This window comes from Trachinotus anak, unplaced genomic scaffold, assembly GCF_046630095.1.
Source record: "Trachinotus anak isolate AG129_WGS33_773 ecotype Australia unplaced genomic scaffold, CSIRO_AGI_Tana_v1 ptg000004l, whole genome shotgun sequence".
NCBI lineage: Eukaryota > Metazoa > Chordata > Actinopteri > Carangiformes > Carangidae > Trachinotus > Trachinotus anak.
Genome location: NW_027273855.1, coordinates 16,549,658 through 16,564,148, shown reverse-complemented (window position 1 = coordinate 16,564,148; position 14,491 = coordinate 16,549,658). Strand labels below are relative to the sequence as shown.

Here is a 14,491-nt window from a genome sequence, read left to right as displayed (position 1 = left end):
TATATATATATATTTTTACATTTTAGTCATTTGTATTGTCAATTACAGTAGAGTCAAAGAAATTTGGTGTCAACACTGTAAAAAATTGAAACACATAGCCCCTTTTCAACTGGACCTACAAAATTTGTTTGTTGTGTTCATAGCTTTCAAGAAAGGTTTTTTTTTTTTTTTTTTTTTTTTTTTTTGTAGAATTTCAACCCAATTCAAAAGCACATCATCCCATGACTCAAAAAAGATGACAGCTGGATGAATAATTGAATAAGTATGTGTTATTCTTATATACATTATTATGGTTTTATTTTAACTGACCAAAGGCCAAATATCATCCAAGGATGCACCTGGTGCTGTATATCAGCTTGATTTTCATTTGTGGATGATCATCAGGCCCGATAATACAACAGGACAGAAGGTTCAGCAGCTAAGAATGATGGCTGCACATCACTGTGAGGCTTCAACTTACAACAGTGCATTTGGCTATTTTTGGCAGATGTTGATAAATGTTTTGGCATCTATGGAACTATATCAATTGGATTTTGTGATACTATCATCTTGAACTCTCGTTTAAAATGCGCTTTAAAGCTTACCTTGCACGTGGTCTATTCTGAAATCCCACATACAGTGGAGGAGCTGCGTGTTAAAGCAAACAACTCCAGGCATTTATTTTGGAGGCAATTACCCTACGTCCGGTATAACCTAGTATATGTCCCGGCCGCTTGACGTAGCTCATCCCTCCAGTAGGAGCGCCTGTATCGGCCTCTTAAAGACGCAGCTACTCTGTACTGCCCCCCTCAATATAACCTTTATCACAACTTTACAATTAACAGGTAACTTTGTAATTATTTTCCCTGCTCTAACACCGCACTGAATTACAGATTAACATACCAATAGAAACTCATGCTGTTTTGTTCTCCTCCGTATGTGATTGTTTAAGGCTACTTTCCTTCTTCCTGGAAAAAGAAATTCACTTTTGTCATTTATCTGAATAGGGGGTGAATATAAGTGAAAACAGACATTTAAACTGATAAATGAAGTACACATATTATTGGTAATTGGACTTGACTGATTGCTGCTGATTACCTTTGACAGGATTATGTGTCTCCCTGTATACCCGGGGAATGAGTATTCTGTTTCAATCCCGTTTTCACACACAAAAGCAGTGAGGACAAAAAGAAGCGGGTTGATGTTTTATTCTGAAGACTACAAAGCTCAAAACAATAAGTATTCAACCAATCAGGAGTTGTGTGAGAAATGATCAAACAGCAGGAAATATTAATGACAAAATTTAGAATATCCATTCACATTTGGAGAGCAATTCAAAAAAGACACTTTCTGCTTAATCATAGCAATACAAAAAAAGCACACTACAATGATAGACTTCTGTGATTTTTCTCTTTTTTTGGCAAAATCCACATCCCTCTTAAAAACATGTCTGTCTCTTTAAGTTCTGACACACAAAACATTAGGCTGTACTTCAGCTGTTTCAAGTAACCAAGACGAATGTCACATCTTATTCACTGTAAAACTGTGGTAACAGACACCCACACACACACGAGTTGCATATGAGCAATGAAGAGCTTTTTGTTGTAAATGCATACCGCACACATTTAAAAAAGAGACATGATTCATAGTTACTGAGAAATGACAAAAAATATGTACATCCCTGAAATAAACGGCAAAATCAAACTAAATGAAAAAAATGATGACATTCTATGTGCTAATAATTACATGGGCATAGTGCTAGGGTTTCTATATTTCACACTGTCATCAGTCTGTCAGGCTCATTTTACTGTACCAGTCTTTCACACTAAAATTCCACAAATTGAAATTCATCATATCATTATTTCTCTCACGTTGTTTCTCACAGTCTCCCATACAAACAGTTATTAATTCATTATTCTATGAGAATATAGAATTTCTCAATAAATCTGATGGCTTACAAATTTCAGTACAGTCGTGTCTGGCAAAAGATAATACTCATGTGTTCATAGTTGTTTGTTCATGGGCAGATACCTGCAGCTACATACACTCTACTGTGATTTTTTTTAAATTTTTTTTTTTTAGAGCAATGCTCTTTGGGAGCTTGGTCAAATAGTTGAGGAGTTATTTTCCTATATTCACAACCAATCCATATATACAGCACAAATATTAATCTGTGGTCACAGCTCCTTTACAGTTCCTTTACAGCCCTGCAGTAACCACACAGTGGAATCATTTGACATCAACTACAAACCATCTTTACAATCAAAGGCTTGGTAAAAAGGTAAAACATCATGTGTGTTTAAAACTCATAGTCCTTTTCAGCCATGTCAATTGCCCAGGCAAACTTCTCTCTCTGGGTTTTGTTGTAGATCTTCTCAATGGGAATGTCCCATTTCTTGCACCTGGAAAGGAGGGAAGATGGACCAGTTAAGGGCTAAAAATGACTGCGCTCATCCACTCACTAGCTGCCTCCACTACTCACTAGTCACATCTGGGAAATTCCATGAAGAGGACTAGGCAGTGAGTCAGATGTCAGCAGAATATCTAAAACTATTCAGCTCATGTGAACTGCTTTAGTGTTGTAGGGACTTCATTAGTGACCATGGTTTGTTCACTGCTTTTTATACTGAACTGGGAAAGAGTCCACTATGTATTACTATACTGGTATAATATCTCCTTTAATCCAGTGTCATATGTACAGCATACAGAACTTACTGGTAAAACTTATATGACAAGGTCTTGGTATTGACCTTTTTAACAATGTACATTTTGACTTGTCACAGCAGGAAAAGCTCAGGTCAAACAAATCTCATTAACGATGGCTCACTCTGTCGAGTGTCCCAGTAAGCCATGACGGAGCCAACTGAGCCAGCTTGCATAATACCAGGGCCTCAAATTAGCTCACCTAAATGGAATGCACCCCTTATAAAAGTTATTGATTACAACTGTGTTCTTCCTGTTATGACATGCCAAAATGTCTGCTATTGTGCTACGCCATTCTAGCTTTCTGGGACACTTGGGTAGAATTGTTTATGAAGAATTGTTAGTGTTATTAGTAAAGACCTGTGCCTTTTCTTCTACAAGTAAGTAATGGGAATTCTGAATTTCTGTCACATTTTAGGTTGAGAATGTTGAAAATGTTTTCAGTTCTCGTGATTTCTCTAACTTAAAGTGCAAGAACATCACAGCTATATTCTAGTATTACGCACCGATATGCACATCAAACATTTCACAGATTTAAAATCATGAATCCTGTGTGATAAGAGTTAAAATTTTAAGGCACACCTGTAATCTGATTTCAGATTAAATGCTAATTCTGTTTTTTGGAGTCACTAATGAGGACACACTCAGAAAATGATCAAAGAAGTTTACAATAAGATGCCAACAGTTACACTAACTGGACTCAACTGTTGAGTTAATACAGAGTCTTGTTTCACAAAATCATATGTAGCAAGAAAGAAGGAGCTATGGAAAAAAGGTGGTGATGAAACAGTTCAGCTTGGACTGCTAATGAATAATATAAATAAAAATATGAATAAATATAACTGAAAATATATATAAAATAATATATATAATATAATTAGAAGACACTACAGCCCGGCAACAATCAACCCAACTCAACTCAATGTTTTTATCTCTGTCACACATACTCACAAACGTACAACTACACTGTAGACCAGGTTCCCATGCACCACCCTATTAGGGGGGACCCCATCCCTTACGCCTTACAACCCGGCAAAACATGGAGCATTCCTGTATCCATTGTGCTTGAGGAGGAGGGTCTCCATAAATAGCTGTGGGGCATGGGTTAGGGAGGGCGGACCACTGGCCTGGTCCTTCATTCAGCCACAGACAGCTCCTCATTGACTTCCCACATGGAGGAAAGAGTGCTGTTTGGGGACGCTCCCTGGCTTTTAGAAACAAACCCCATTGTTCCTCGCACTCACACGCTTTTCTTCCTCTTATTTTCCTTCTGCAGCCGTTAGCTTTTTTGCTTGTGCTGCTCCTTTTCCTACAATGCAAGAGCATTTCCTGCCTTTCTGTCACCAAGGTAGATATGCGCCCCCACACACCCACCCACCCAGAGAAAGCTGACCTATTAAACAGTAGGTGGTTTTCTCATTTAATGTTAGTTTTTTTTACACCTGTAATTAAATAGTAGTAAATAAACATAAGTGGACGACATCTGCTGCATCACATACACACCATGCAACAGAGATGCGTGGATCCAGGTAGTTGAGCTTGGAGGTGCCCAGAGCAATCTGCTTGTTCTCCTCCCTGTCTGTGGCCTGCACCTGGAGCTTCATCAGCTGCTCCTCTATCCTCTGGACAGCTTTACGCTTCGCCTCCACAGCCCTAAAGGATGTACGGAGAGAGACAGAGACAGGAATAAATACAGGTACAGAGAGAAAGAAATCAAGAAAGGGACAAAGATCAGGACGCATAGAGGCACAGAGACAGGAGTGAGAATGGAGGGAGGAAAAATTATATGGATAGACTGAAAAACTGATGTCCTAGCAATCATAAACTTGAAGTTTAGGAGACACACATATACAACTTTGTGGCCTTACACCCCACCAGGTATTAAGAGATTTAAGTAAGTAATGGATAAGAGTGTGACAGTCTCTCGCACTAGCAGCACTCAGGCGTTCTTACTTTTTGCTCTTGTCATCATGGGAAGCCTTGTGATCAGCCTTGGCAGCCTTCAGCTGCTTCCTGGCTGCAGACAGTTGATTCTGTTTCTCGTCAATCTGCAATCACAACAAACACACACTGAGTGAAGAACATAATCTTCACCATATAGACAGGGGCTATCTTCATATTTCATTTAAAAAAAAAAAACTAAAGCAAAATTTTCCTCAAGATGACACCAAGACACCATTGCTAGCAGAGGGTGAACAAAACCAAAGGAAGGTGAAACATTGGGTTTACCTTGGTCTGGAGGTTTTGCATTGACTTCTCAAATGTTTTTGGTGGAGCTCTCTGGTGGTTACAGAGGATGGCCACTGCCCGGTTGGCTCGATTGTATGACAAGATCTTAGCTGGGATGCTGTCATCAGCTGGACACCCAACAATAACACAACACGATAGGAGTTTAAAGTTCTTGAAATTTTAAATAGTTGACCAACATATTGCAGTGCCCATGTATTTAAAAGCAAAATAAGTTTCATTCATAGTATAATTGTAACTGGACCATCTATATAGTGACCTGTTCCTGTAATTATACAAACTCTGTCAAAATATAGTTATTAATTGATGGGGAAGGCCTTCAAAGTTAGCATGTGTATACTGTGTATCTGTGAGGTTCAAGTTCAAAACCCAGACTCCTTCACATCTCCTACAGTCCCCAGTATAAATTCACTTTGGCCACTTCACCCTAGGGGAGCTATGATAATGTAAATTGAGCTAACATTAACATTTCGCACTTAATTTATTTAATTTGTGTCAGAGCTGGAGCAGACCAAGTATTATTTACATGGAGGTTTTGCTTTATTATTTGTCCCCATCAGGTATGTTTTGTTGTACATGAGTTTATGTTCCATGTTGAATATTTTATTATGAAACCCTTTGTACTGCTGTCCTCTGGGAGAGGAGCTGGAGCGAGCAGGTTCATTTGCACGAAGGTTCTGTTTTATTATCTGTCCTTGTCAGAATAAACAGATTTAAACTCTAAAGAGATCTTCATTGCTAACAAACACAACACAGAAGCCACCGGTTACATGTTACACATATACATGCATATGTATGCAATATGCAATTGAAGAGACTAATTAATGATAAAACCACAGTCCTATACTGTGGTACTTTATAATTCCTTACAGGCAATGACTTATTGAATGGATTTCATTAATTTTTTTGTTTGATTTTGATGTTGATAAACAATTTGACTGTTACCTCAATCTGCCTGAAGTAACTCCTGTTATTAAATCCAGTGTAATCATCTGTTGAGTTTACAGCAATATGTATTGAGTCCAAAAAACAAGGCTTTTTCCAATTATACTTATAAGGCAATTATGCATTTTCCAAATATTTAAAGACCAATTATTTTCTTCCAGTCTTCTACTGACATTCAAAAGACTATACAACACCATGCACCATACCATCTAACAATTCAATCCTATGCTATTTTTGTTTATAGGAAGACTTCTTTCCAGAATCAAGGGGCAAATTGTGTCAATTTATCACCATTTTTAAGTCATACAATAATGTCAGATCTCATCCATCTCATGACGCATCTTCTACATTCAAACTTGAGTTTTTGTTGAATTCAGCAATTGCAGCAAAATTGTGAAATGTCACAAAGAGTAATTACAATGTGTACCTGTGATTAGAAACTACATGGCTACATGTTATTTAAGTGAGCTGCTTTTTTTTGTAACTGGCTGAGGCTGCTGTCACTCACGGCTGGTAAGTTCCTTGAGCTGCTGTTGGAGGGTGATGGAGGCGTTGTAGGTACGAAAGACCTTGGCTGTCAGTCCATCCATCAGCTCCTGTAAGTGTTTATTCAGAATAGAAGTCTGCAGGAGACACAGAGGAAGAGAGCGCAAAAAAGGGATGGAAAGACAGCGGAGTTGGGAGAAGCAGAGTTAAACAGAGAGATATAAATTATTAGGATTATCAATTTAAATAATTCACTTAGAGACAGGCCCTGGAGGCAGATATTTGCAGGCGTTTCTTACATTCAGTCTGTCGAAGAGGTCGTCTTCTGGCTGTTTGTTCTCCAGAAACAACTGAAGGTTTTTAAAAACCTGTTAAGAAGTCAACAAAGATTTGCTGAGCATGAAGTCACTTATATGTAACACCTCAGAGTTAACTGTTCATGTATGCACTGTCATATTTGTGCCACATGGGGGTGCTATAATATTTCTGTTCATCATAATTAAAGTAGATTACACTACTAGATGTATGGAGGGATGCACAGAGAAAGTGCATAAAATACAGTAGATAGAGCAAAGCTGTGTTGAATTTGTAACTGATAATAACACATATCTAGTGAGTGTGTGTGTGTGTGTGTGTGTTTGTGTGTGTGTGTGAGTACACTCTGGTAATGGCAGGAAACAGACCACCCTCTGTGGCAGAGCAGGCGGAAAGGTTTTAGTGCCTGATCACCTGTCTGTGCAAACATCCTCCTCAGTGTAGCAACTTCTTATCTCATTAACACTAAATTCACATAAATGTCAAATGCACACCCTGCACCACCCTCGTAAAAGCAGAAATCACAGTTTAGTACTTTAATGTATTTGCCACCAGTCCTCTGTCTCCCTTCAGCTCTGTTTATCTCCTCTCTCCCACCATTCCTGTATCCCTCTCCTCTCTTTTTCCTTCCCTGTCTTACCCTCTTCTCCACAGGGATCTTGTTGTAGTAGCGGATGGAGTCTTTTCCCAAGAAGTCAAACTCCACCACGTACTCCTGGTCGTCCATTCTGGGGTACAGTTTGATGTGCTCCACCCGCAGCGAGCAACAGCCAACCGTGTCCGCTGTCTCACCTTCCTCCTTTTCATTACCTGCCCTCAGTGCCAGCTAAAAGGGAAACACCATACATTATGATCATTATCAAGATTTCAGAGTGAAACATTCTCTTAGGATTTATTTCATAAACTTGGTCTATTTATACCAGTGGGATGAAGGGAGACTTTTACCGTTCCATGTGAAATGATAAAAGATGGTCTGTAAATATTTAAAACTGTAAATTTCAGCAGTTCACATCACCTTACTCTGATGCTATATTTTTTTTCCAGATGCAACTAGTTAAATAATTGGTGGTTGTAATTAGTATTAGTATTTTATCTTTCAAATTTCACTGTACTTTCCTCACCTTGTCTATGAAATACAGTGCCACAGCTCTCTGCCTGATCCTCATCTCTTTTGATTTCCAGTCGTCTCTATACTGGTTTCGGATGCGATCCACACACTTCTTCAACCGTCGGGCAGTCTCATATTTCTGCCAGTCCTTCTCCCCCTGCACAAACATACACAAGCAGCTATTTCTTTTCATCAAGGTAAACCTGGTAAAATATGTAGTCTCAAATATGGTTTAGGATTAAGACAAGACTGAGGCTGGAGGCTCAGTCTTGAGACCACCGGCACCTTGATTCTGGAGCTAGGATTCAACATGATGTACTTGATGGAGCCCTGGATGTTCTCTGTCCAAGACGCCAGCCAGGTCACCTTGTTATCGTGCCGAACCTCCTTCCATTTTGTTCCTGGGGGAGGTTTAGGTTGCTTGGAGTCCCTACAGAAAAGGAGACAGATTTAAACAGATGATAAACATGTTGACAGCACTTTGCCCCTTGTTTAGCACAGCATTTCCCACAGCTCAGAGCATTTCTGTGTTTGTGGTGTTGTCTTACTCCACTGATGCTGCGTTTCTACCTGTGTGTTGATGAAGGACCAGACCATGATGAATTTTATATTATAAACACTACAGCTATGAGACAATAGAGCACAGAGAAATGACACTGTAAAACAAACCCCATTGTGAGCAGTACGTGTCCTCACTCAGTAGTGTTATTGTTTGCACACACACAGCGGGACAGGAAGACTACCTTTGACACAGTGCCGGCATGTGTGTTAGTGATACATCTGCCCTACTGTACATGCCACATGCAGCACGTACATTCCTTCGCAGGCATCCCTGTGATGGCAACTGAATACAACAAATTAGCCTTTCCTTAAACTCTCTTGCAAACACACTGCCCTGGAGGCATGGAAAAGAAAAACTATTCCCTCTATAAATAAATCCAGCAATTACAACATGACAATTAGAAGATGAAAGAAGAAGACAAAAAAAGAGGTTGAAATGGGAGATCATGGTGAAGAACAGGACAAAGACTGTGAGATACTGTATGTCTGAATGTGGCCTTTTGAAAGACTAACAGCTTCCACAAGCACCCACTTAATATATCCTCCTTCCACTAGCACATATGTTCACACCTTGCCCTTGTAATTCACACACTAGCCCCAGAATGTTCTATCATATAACCTCATCTATAATGGTTTGACAGGGCCAACTTTTGGTAAAAACTTTACTTTATTTTGTGTTCTTACTATGGACCCTAGAATTAAATAAAAGTGGAACAATTCATGGCAGTGAGGCTAGTGATAATGAGATTACCCACTTGCTACAGTTAATAATGATATCTTCAGGTCTGATGCGCCGTTTCAGCATGCCCATCTTGGGATGGTCGCCTCGTCCTCGGAAGAGGCCCGGTGGCTCAATGCGGAAGTTTCCGATCCTCTCCTTGTGGTTGTCCATGATGCAGAAACCATACTCCTGGAGGACTCTCTCATTCTCCTCTTTGATTTTCTACAACGTGTATGAAAATATCAAAATATGAGAGAGATGAGAGATTTCATGATGTTTTCAGGGCTGGGAGAGTCTGCATGAATGCAGGTCTACCTGTTTCTCCTCTTTTGACATCTGTTTCCTGGCTTCTGATTGGGCCTTGAAGTACTCATTCATCTCACTGAAGTTGCACTTGTTCAGGTCAGTGATCTTTGACTTCTCCTCTGATGTCATTTCCTAAAATAAAAGAGAAGATATCTGAAGCATGCCTTATTTTGATGCTTGGACTTCACACCCTCTGTAGACTCTGGCTTGTGTGCTCAAATTGACACACTCCTCACCTTCCTCCAGTCCTTGAAGAAGTTCTTCCTGAAGATGTCCTTAGTTGTGTACTCATGATCCAACATCTTAGAAAAAAATGTAGCTACCTCCTCAGCAGGAGCACTGAGTTTCATAGTCTTACCTACAAATACAGAATAAATAATACTGTAGTTTTGACCAGAGATAATTGAAAAATATACAACTTATTTTTTTGCACAGACATACTCACCATCATAGTAAAATTTGACTTTGTCAGGCAAAGGTTCGTATGGAGGTGCAAACACTGGACCCTTATGTTCAAGGAAGCGCCATTTGGAGCCATCAGTGTATCTCTCCTCCTCCCACCTATTCTCCAGAACAACAGAATACGATCAGTGAGAGAACAGAAAAATATGGTATCTTCTCCTCAGTAGCTGTTTATAACGGCTAACTGGTCTTGGTGTGTAATTTCCTGAGGAAAAGAACAATTTGACCCCAAAATTATCTTACCATTTCCACTTCTCCTCTTCTTCCTTTTTGGCTTTCTTTCCTTCTGTTACCTTTTTGTCTTTTGTCTTTTTTTTGGGCTTGATGTCCTAAAACAAGTGGAGAGAACAGAGTAAATCTGGAGTTAACTAATGTTCCAGCCTGGAGAATATAACACCACACACATATATATATATCAAAATAACAAACAAAAACAAAATGAACCTCATCCTCCTCATCTTCTTCATACTCATGTTTCCTCTTCTTTGCCTTTTTGTCATGTTCTGTCTTGACTTTTTTGGGCTTGTATTCAGATCTGTAAACGGTACATTGATTATCAAACTGTATCTCATAATACAGAATTATAGACAACTAATTCTTAAATGTAACTACAGTGATTTGGATTCATTTGAATGATACCCACTCTTCATCATCATACTCTCGTTTGGTGGACTTGTTGTGTTGGGGAGAGGGGTAGAAGCCGTTGTCTTCTTCAGGCTCGCTCTTTATGGCTGCTGGGCTTGTGTCTCTAAGTCACACATTGAAGATATTGAATTGCATATTAGTGAAGCACTATCCCATTCATCATAACGAAGCAATAACTGAGCCTTTTCCGAAATGATTTATGGCTCGAGCTGCTTTATAATTACTTTGATTTCACATCAGACACAACAAAGTGATGCTGTTTACCTTACATATCCATTTTCCTTTTTAGGCTTGTCTACATGGGATGATTTGATCTGTGAGAGACAAAGAAAAATATATTAGATTTCCCCATCTGCTGGTAATTAGCAGTCTTTAAGCTGTCTAAACTTTGACTTATAGTCAGAGTCCATGGAAGGCTGGAATAGCCATCTGTATAGTTAGTAGTTTTATGTTATACTGTCTCATGAGAACAATCTCAGGAAGACATTGGGATAAGTCAATAAATAATGAAATAAATAAAAAATAACAAGTTATATCAAACCCACAAAATAATTGGTCATGAGAAAGCAAAGCTTTTATGTTAATGTGACAAACTATTTATTTTGTAATGATGACAAAACTTAATTTTCTCACTACAGGCCTATACCATTTTTCATAAAAGAAAGACTGACTATGAACAAACCTTCTCTTCTCTCCTCCTCTCTTTGTCCTTGTCTTTCTCTTTGTGTTTTTCCCTGTGCTTGTCTGAGCTGCTGTCGCTGTGCTTCAGCTTCTCTTTGTCTTTGTCTCTGTGTTTCTTCTCAGAGTGCTCCTTATGTTCGCTGGAACGCAGAAGCCACAGAGGTCAGAGATCAAGTGCAAGAGGTCAGACGTGGTCCAGATGCATAGGCACAAAAGATGTCATCGACGAAGCAGCAACCACCAGCAATACCAATGTAACTGTTTTTTGACAAACAATGACAGTGCCGTGGACAGCTGCCAACAGGACTGGCCAAAGTCGTGACTCTGCTAATATACTGCAGCCCACAAGAATTTCAACCAGACAAAAAGAAACCATAGCAAATGTCCATACTGTTTCAAATTACAAATGCGCTGCAGATGTCATTCATAAAAGCACATTTTTGTGAGTGCTTGTGATGTACCATGGCAGGGTTCTTGTTTCAATTAAATCAGCAGTAACCTGTCTGATTCCTTCATGTTTGTTGAAAAAATTTGCCTGTTTCATATGTTTTACATGGGCAGAATCCTTATCAAAATGTTACAGACTGTTATCATCCTTGTCATTTAAAAATTCCATTATGACGGCTAAAACCACCAGAATTCACACTGGTAAAAATGAAGCATTGTGAGGACAAGTACATGTTAAGAGGTCTTACTTCAATACACAAATACTAGCTGTAAAAACCTCTGTTGGTCAGGTCATCAACTTGAGCAGTGTCGTGTGCTTCATTAGGAAAAAAAAAAAAAGATAGATAGATATCCTACCTGTTGCTGTGCTTCAGTTTCTCTCGCTCCTTGTCTTTCTTGTGATCTTTGTGTCTGTGTTCCTTGTCTTTGTGCTTGTCTTTGTGTTTGTGAGTGTCTGCGATACACAGGAGAGATCAACTTGTTTAGCAGCATTAAAAAAAAATCTGAAAAAAGAAATAATTTTATTTGTGTATATACAAGAATCAGTCTTTTACATTTAGTTGTCTACACTTATAGATTTACATGTCCCTAACATTTATTTGAGCCAGGAAGTGTATTCACATAAACTGGTGGAGAAAAAAAGCAAACTCCAGTCCGTCCAGGGGTCAGCAATTAGGTACAACAAGAGGCCAGTTTTTTTTCAGCGATGTTCAGTGAGAGGTCAACACAGTTTTATAGGTGCAGTGATGGTTCAGGTATCTACTGTATGCTGCAGCGTATTTTATTTGTACGTATTTTATTTCATTCAAGTTTGTTTTGGGATTAGATTTGAATGCAGGTGTCACTTTGTTAGGGCTGACAGAGCTACAGCAGCATCTTTAATAATCATTTGGCGAAAGACTGACTCAAAACTGACAGCTGCTGGCCTCGTTTGCTGTATGATTGACTGAAAGTGTTGTCGTTCATGTTGTTGTTGCCTTAGAAATCGTTTTGATCAGCAGGCCATTTCTGTTAGACTGCCAAGTATCTGTGTCTGATAAGCCAAGTGCTGACTGTTGTTAGTTGTTACTAGGTCATATTTATTAGAATTCACATAAGCCATGTATACACACTGTTACCTACAGTAGAATTATGACAAATCCTCCAAAAGTTTTGATAACCTACGAAAGGAAAACTATTTTTGTTGAAGGCCTGGATTTGGCCCACGGGCTGCTATTTGCCTATGCCCTGCTGTAGTATTTACCACAAGATCGCTGTAATATTCCAACTATGTTTTCACAATATTATTATTATTATTATTTCACAACTTTTTTTCAGCGGGCTGTTATCAAACTTTTGATTTATTTATTTTTATTTTTTTTTAAATAGAAACTATGAGGAGATAATAGTTTTCACACTCTCAGTGCAGCTACTCAGATGACTGTTACTGTAAGAATTTTACATGGGTCTTCATACTGAGAACACCTCCAGCTGAGTGAAGCCCCTTCTGGAGCAGACCCGGCTTGGCTTGATCATCACCTCCTGGCCCCCTGTTGTCATGGCAGTTTAATAACGCCGTTATCTGCTATTGTCACGTGAAACAGTAACACACCCCAGTCATAAGGTCCCACACTGCTTTCCTCTTCCAGCAAGTCAAGCTGCAAATTGAGGCTACGGGCGCTCTCAACTTTGTAAAAGCAACGGTAGAGGCTATAATTTGTGCAAAAAAAAAAAAAAAAAAAAAAAATTACTACTCAAGGCATATGTTTTTAATCATGTAGTGCAACTTTCTTTTCTGTGACTTGAAGTTTCAAACTCATGCGTGAGGATTCCCTGTCGGCGGTGCAGATAAATGCCTCTCGCACAGAGATGGAGGCAGAGTGCAGCTGCTGGGGAGATACGGGCAGGGAGAGGCGATAAGCTCCCGGCACTCGCCTCCATATCACGGCAGACAGTTGGCTCACCGATCGGCGCCCTGACCGCTACATACAGAAAAAGAAAATGGCGCAGAGACTAAGTCCTCAGCCCCAATTCTGCCACTTTCGGCTCCAAAATTTGTTGCAAATGCACGCACATATTGTCAAAGTAAGACGTGCAAAATGAACACGATGCCAGGCCCTTTCGGAATAGCTCATCAGATTCAAAAACCGAGGGTCGCAAGTGTACATTTCAGACCCTCTTTTTGAACAATAGCCGCAAGAGAGTGGAGGAGAAGGGACTTAGTCTCTGGGACGCCATTTCTGTCCTTTTAACAACTAACAGTAGACAGATCACGATTTCGACCAGAAATCAGAGTCAGTATGAATAAAAATCCCCATCAGAGGACCTACCGCTTCCTTTAGATCCTGAATTGACCTGGAAATTGTGAAAAAGGACGTTTTAATATTTCAATTTTGAAAATGCCGGTAGCTCGGTTATTCAAGTTTCAATTGGCATACAGATGTACCCTAGAAATACGTTTATTTTGCTACAACAACATGCAAATACGCCACGTAATTTCAAAGTTTTCATTGAAACGACAAAGAGACCAGCGTAACTTAGCTAACGTTTCTTAACCGTTATTTCATATCAAGACGATCAATACTTGTCAGTTATGTCAGTTATTGTCAAGGAATTCAAACAAACTGACAAAAAAAAAAACAAAACAAAAAAAAAAACACGAATTATTGACAGAATGCTACCTGAGAGCCTCCATGTCCATGATCTCCGCTCATGGTCAAGTTGTTTTTGTTAGTGAAGCAGGTGAAGTTATCACAGCAGACAGCTGTTGAGGATGCGAGGCTCAGGGAAGCCTCACTGACACACTGGAATGGAGTCCCGACGTTCACTGACTGCGCATGCTCACACCAACCTGAGCACAGAAAGCCCTCTGCGTGGTCCATACCTGAACCACTATCCAAATATCA

General features: G+C 39.5%; 1 protein-coding gene across 1 annotated transcript; it reads right to left on the bottom strand.

The window, feature by feature from the left end:
* Nucleotides 1–2,036: 2,036 nt before the first annotated feature.
* top1b (DNA topoisomerase Ib) lies at nucleotides 2,037–14,469 on the bottom strand. The gene is made up of 21 exons (XM_071476441.1): nucleotides 14,267–14,469; nucleotides 13,916–13,940; nucleotides 11,964–12,060; nucleotides 11,161–11,299; nucleotides 10,743–10,792; nucleotides 10,477–10,581; nucleotides 10,278–10,368; nucleotides 10,077–10,162; nucleotides 9,817–9,932; nucleotides 9,608–9,729; nucleotides 9,381–9,503; nucleotides 9,100–9,287; nucleotides 8,069–8,213; nucleotides 7,797–7,940; nucleotides 7,316–7,501; nucleotides 6,660–6,728; nucleotides 6,383–6,497; nucleotides 4,912–5,039; nucleotides 4,636–4,730; nucleotides 4,186–4,335; nucleotides 2,037–2,381 (listed from the first exon to the last, which is right to left on the bottom strand). The coding sequence occupies exons 1-21, from the start codon at nucleotides 14,465–14,467 to the stop codon at nucleotides 2,279–2,281; spliced, it is 2,478 nt and encodes an 825-aa protein (XP_071332542.1). The 5' UTR covers nucleotides 14,468–14,469; the 3' UTR covers nucleotides 2,037–2,278.
* Nucleotides 14,470–14,491: the final 22 nt, after the last annotated feature.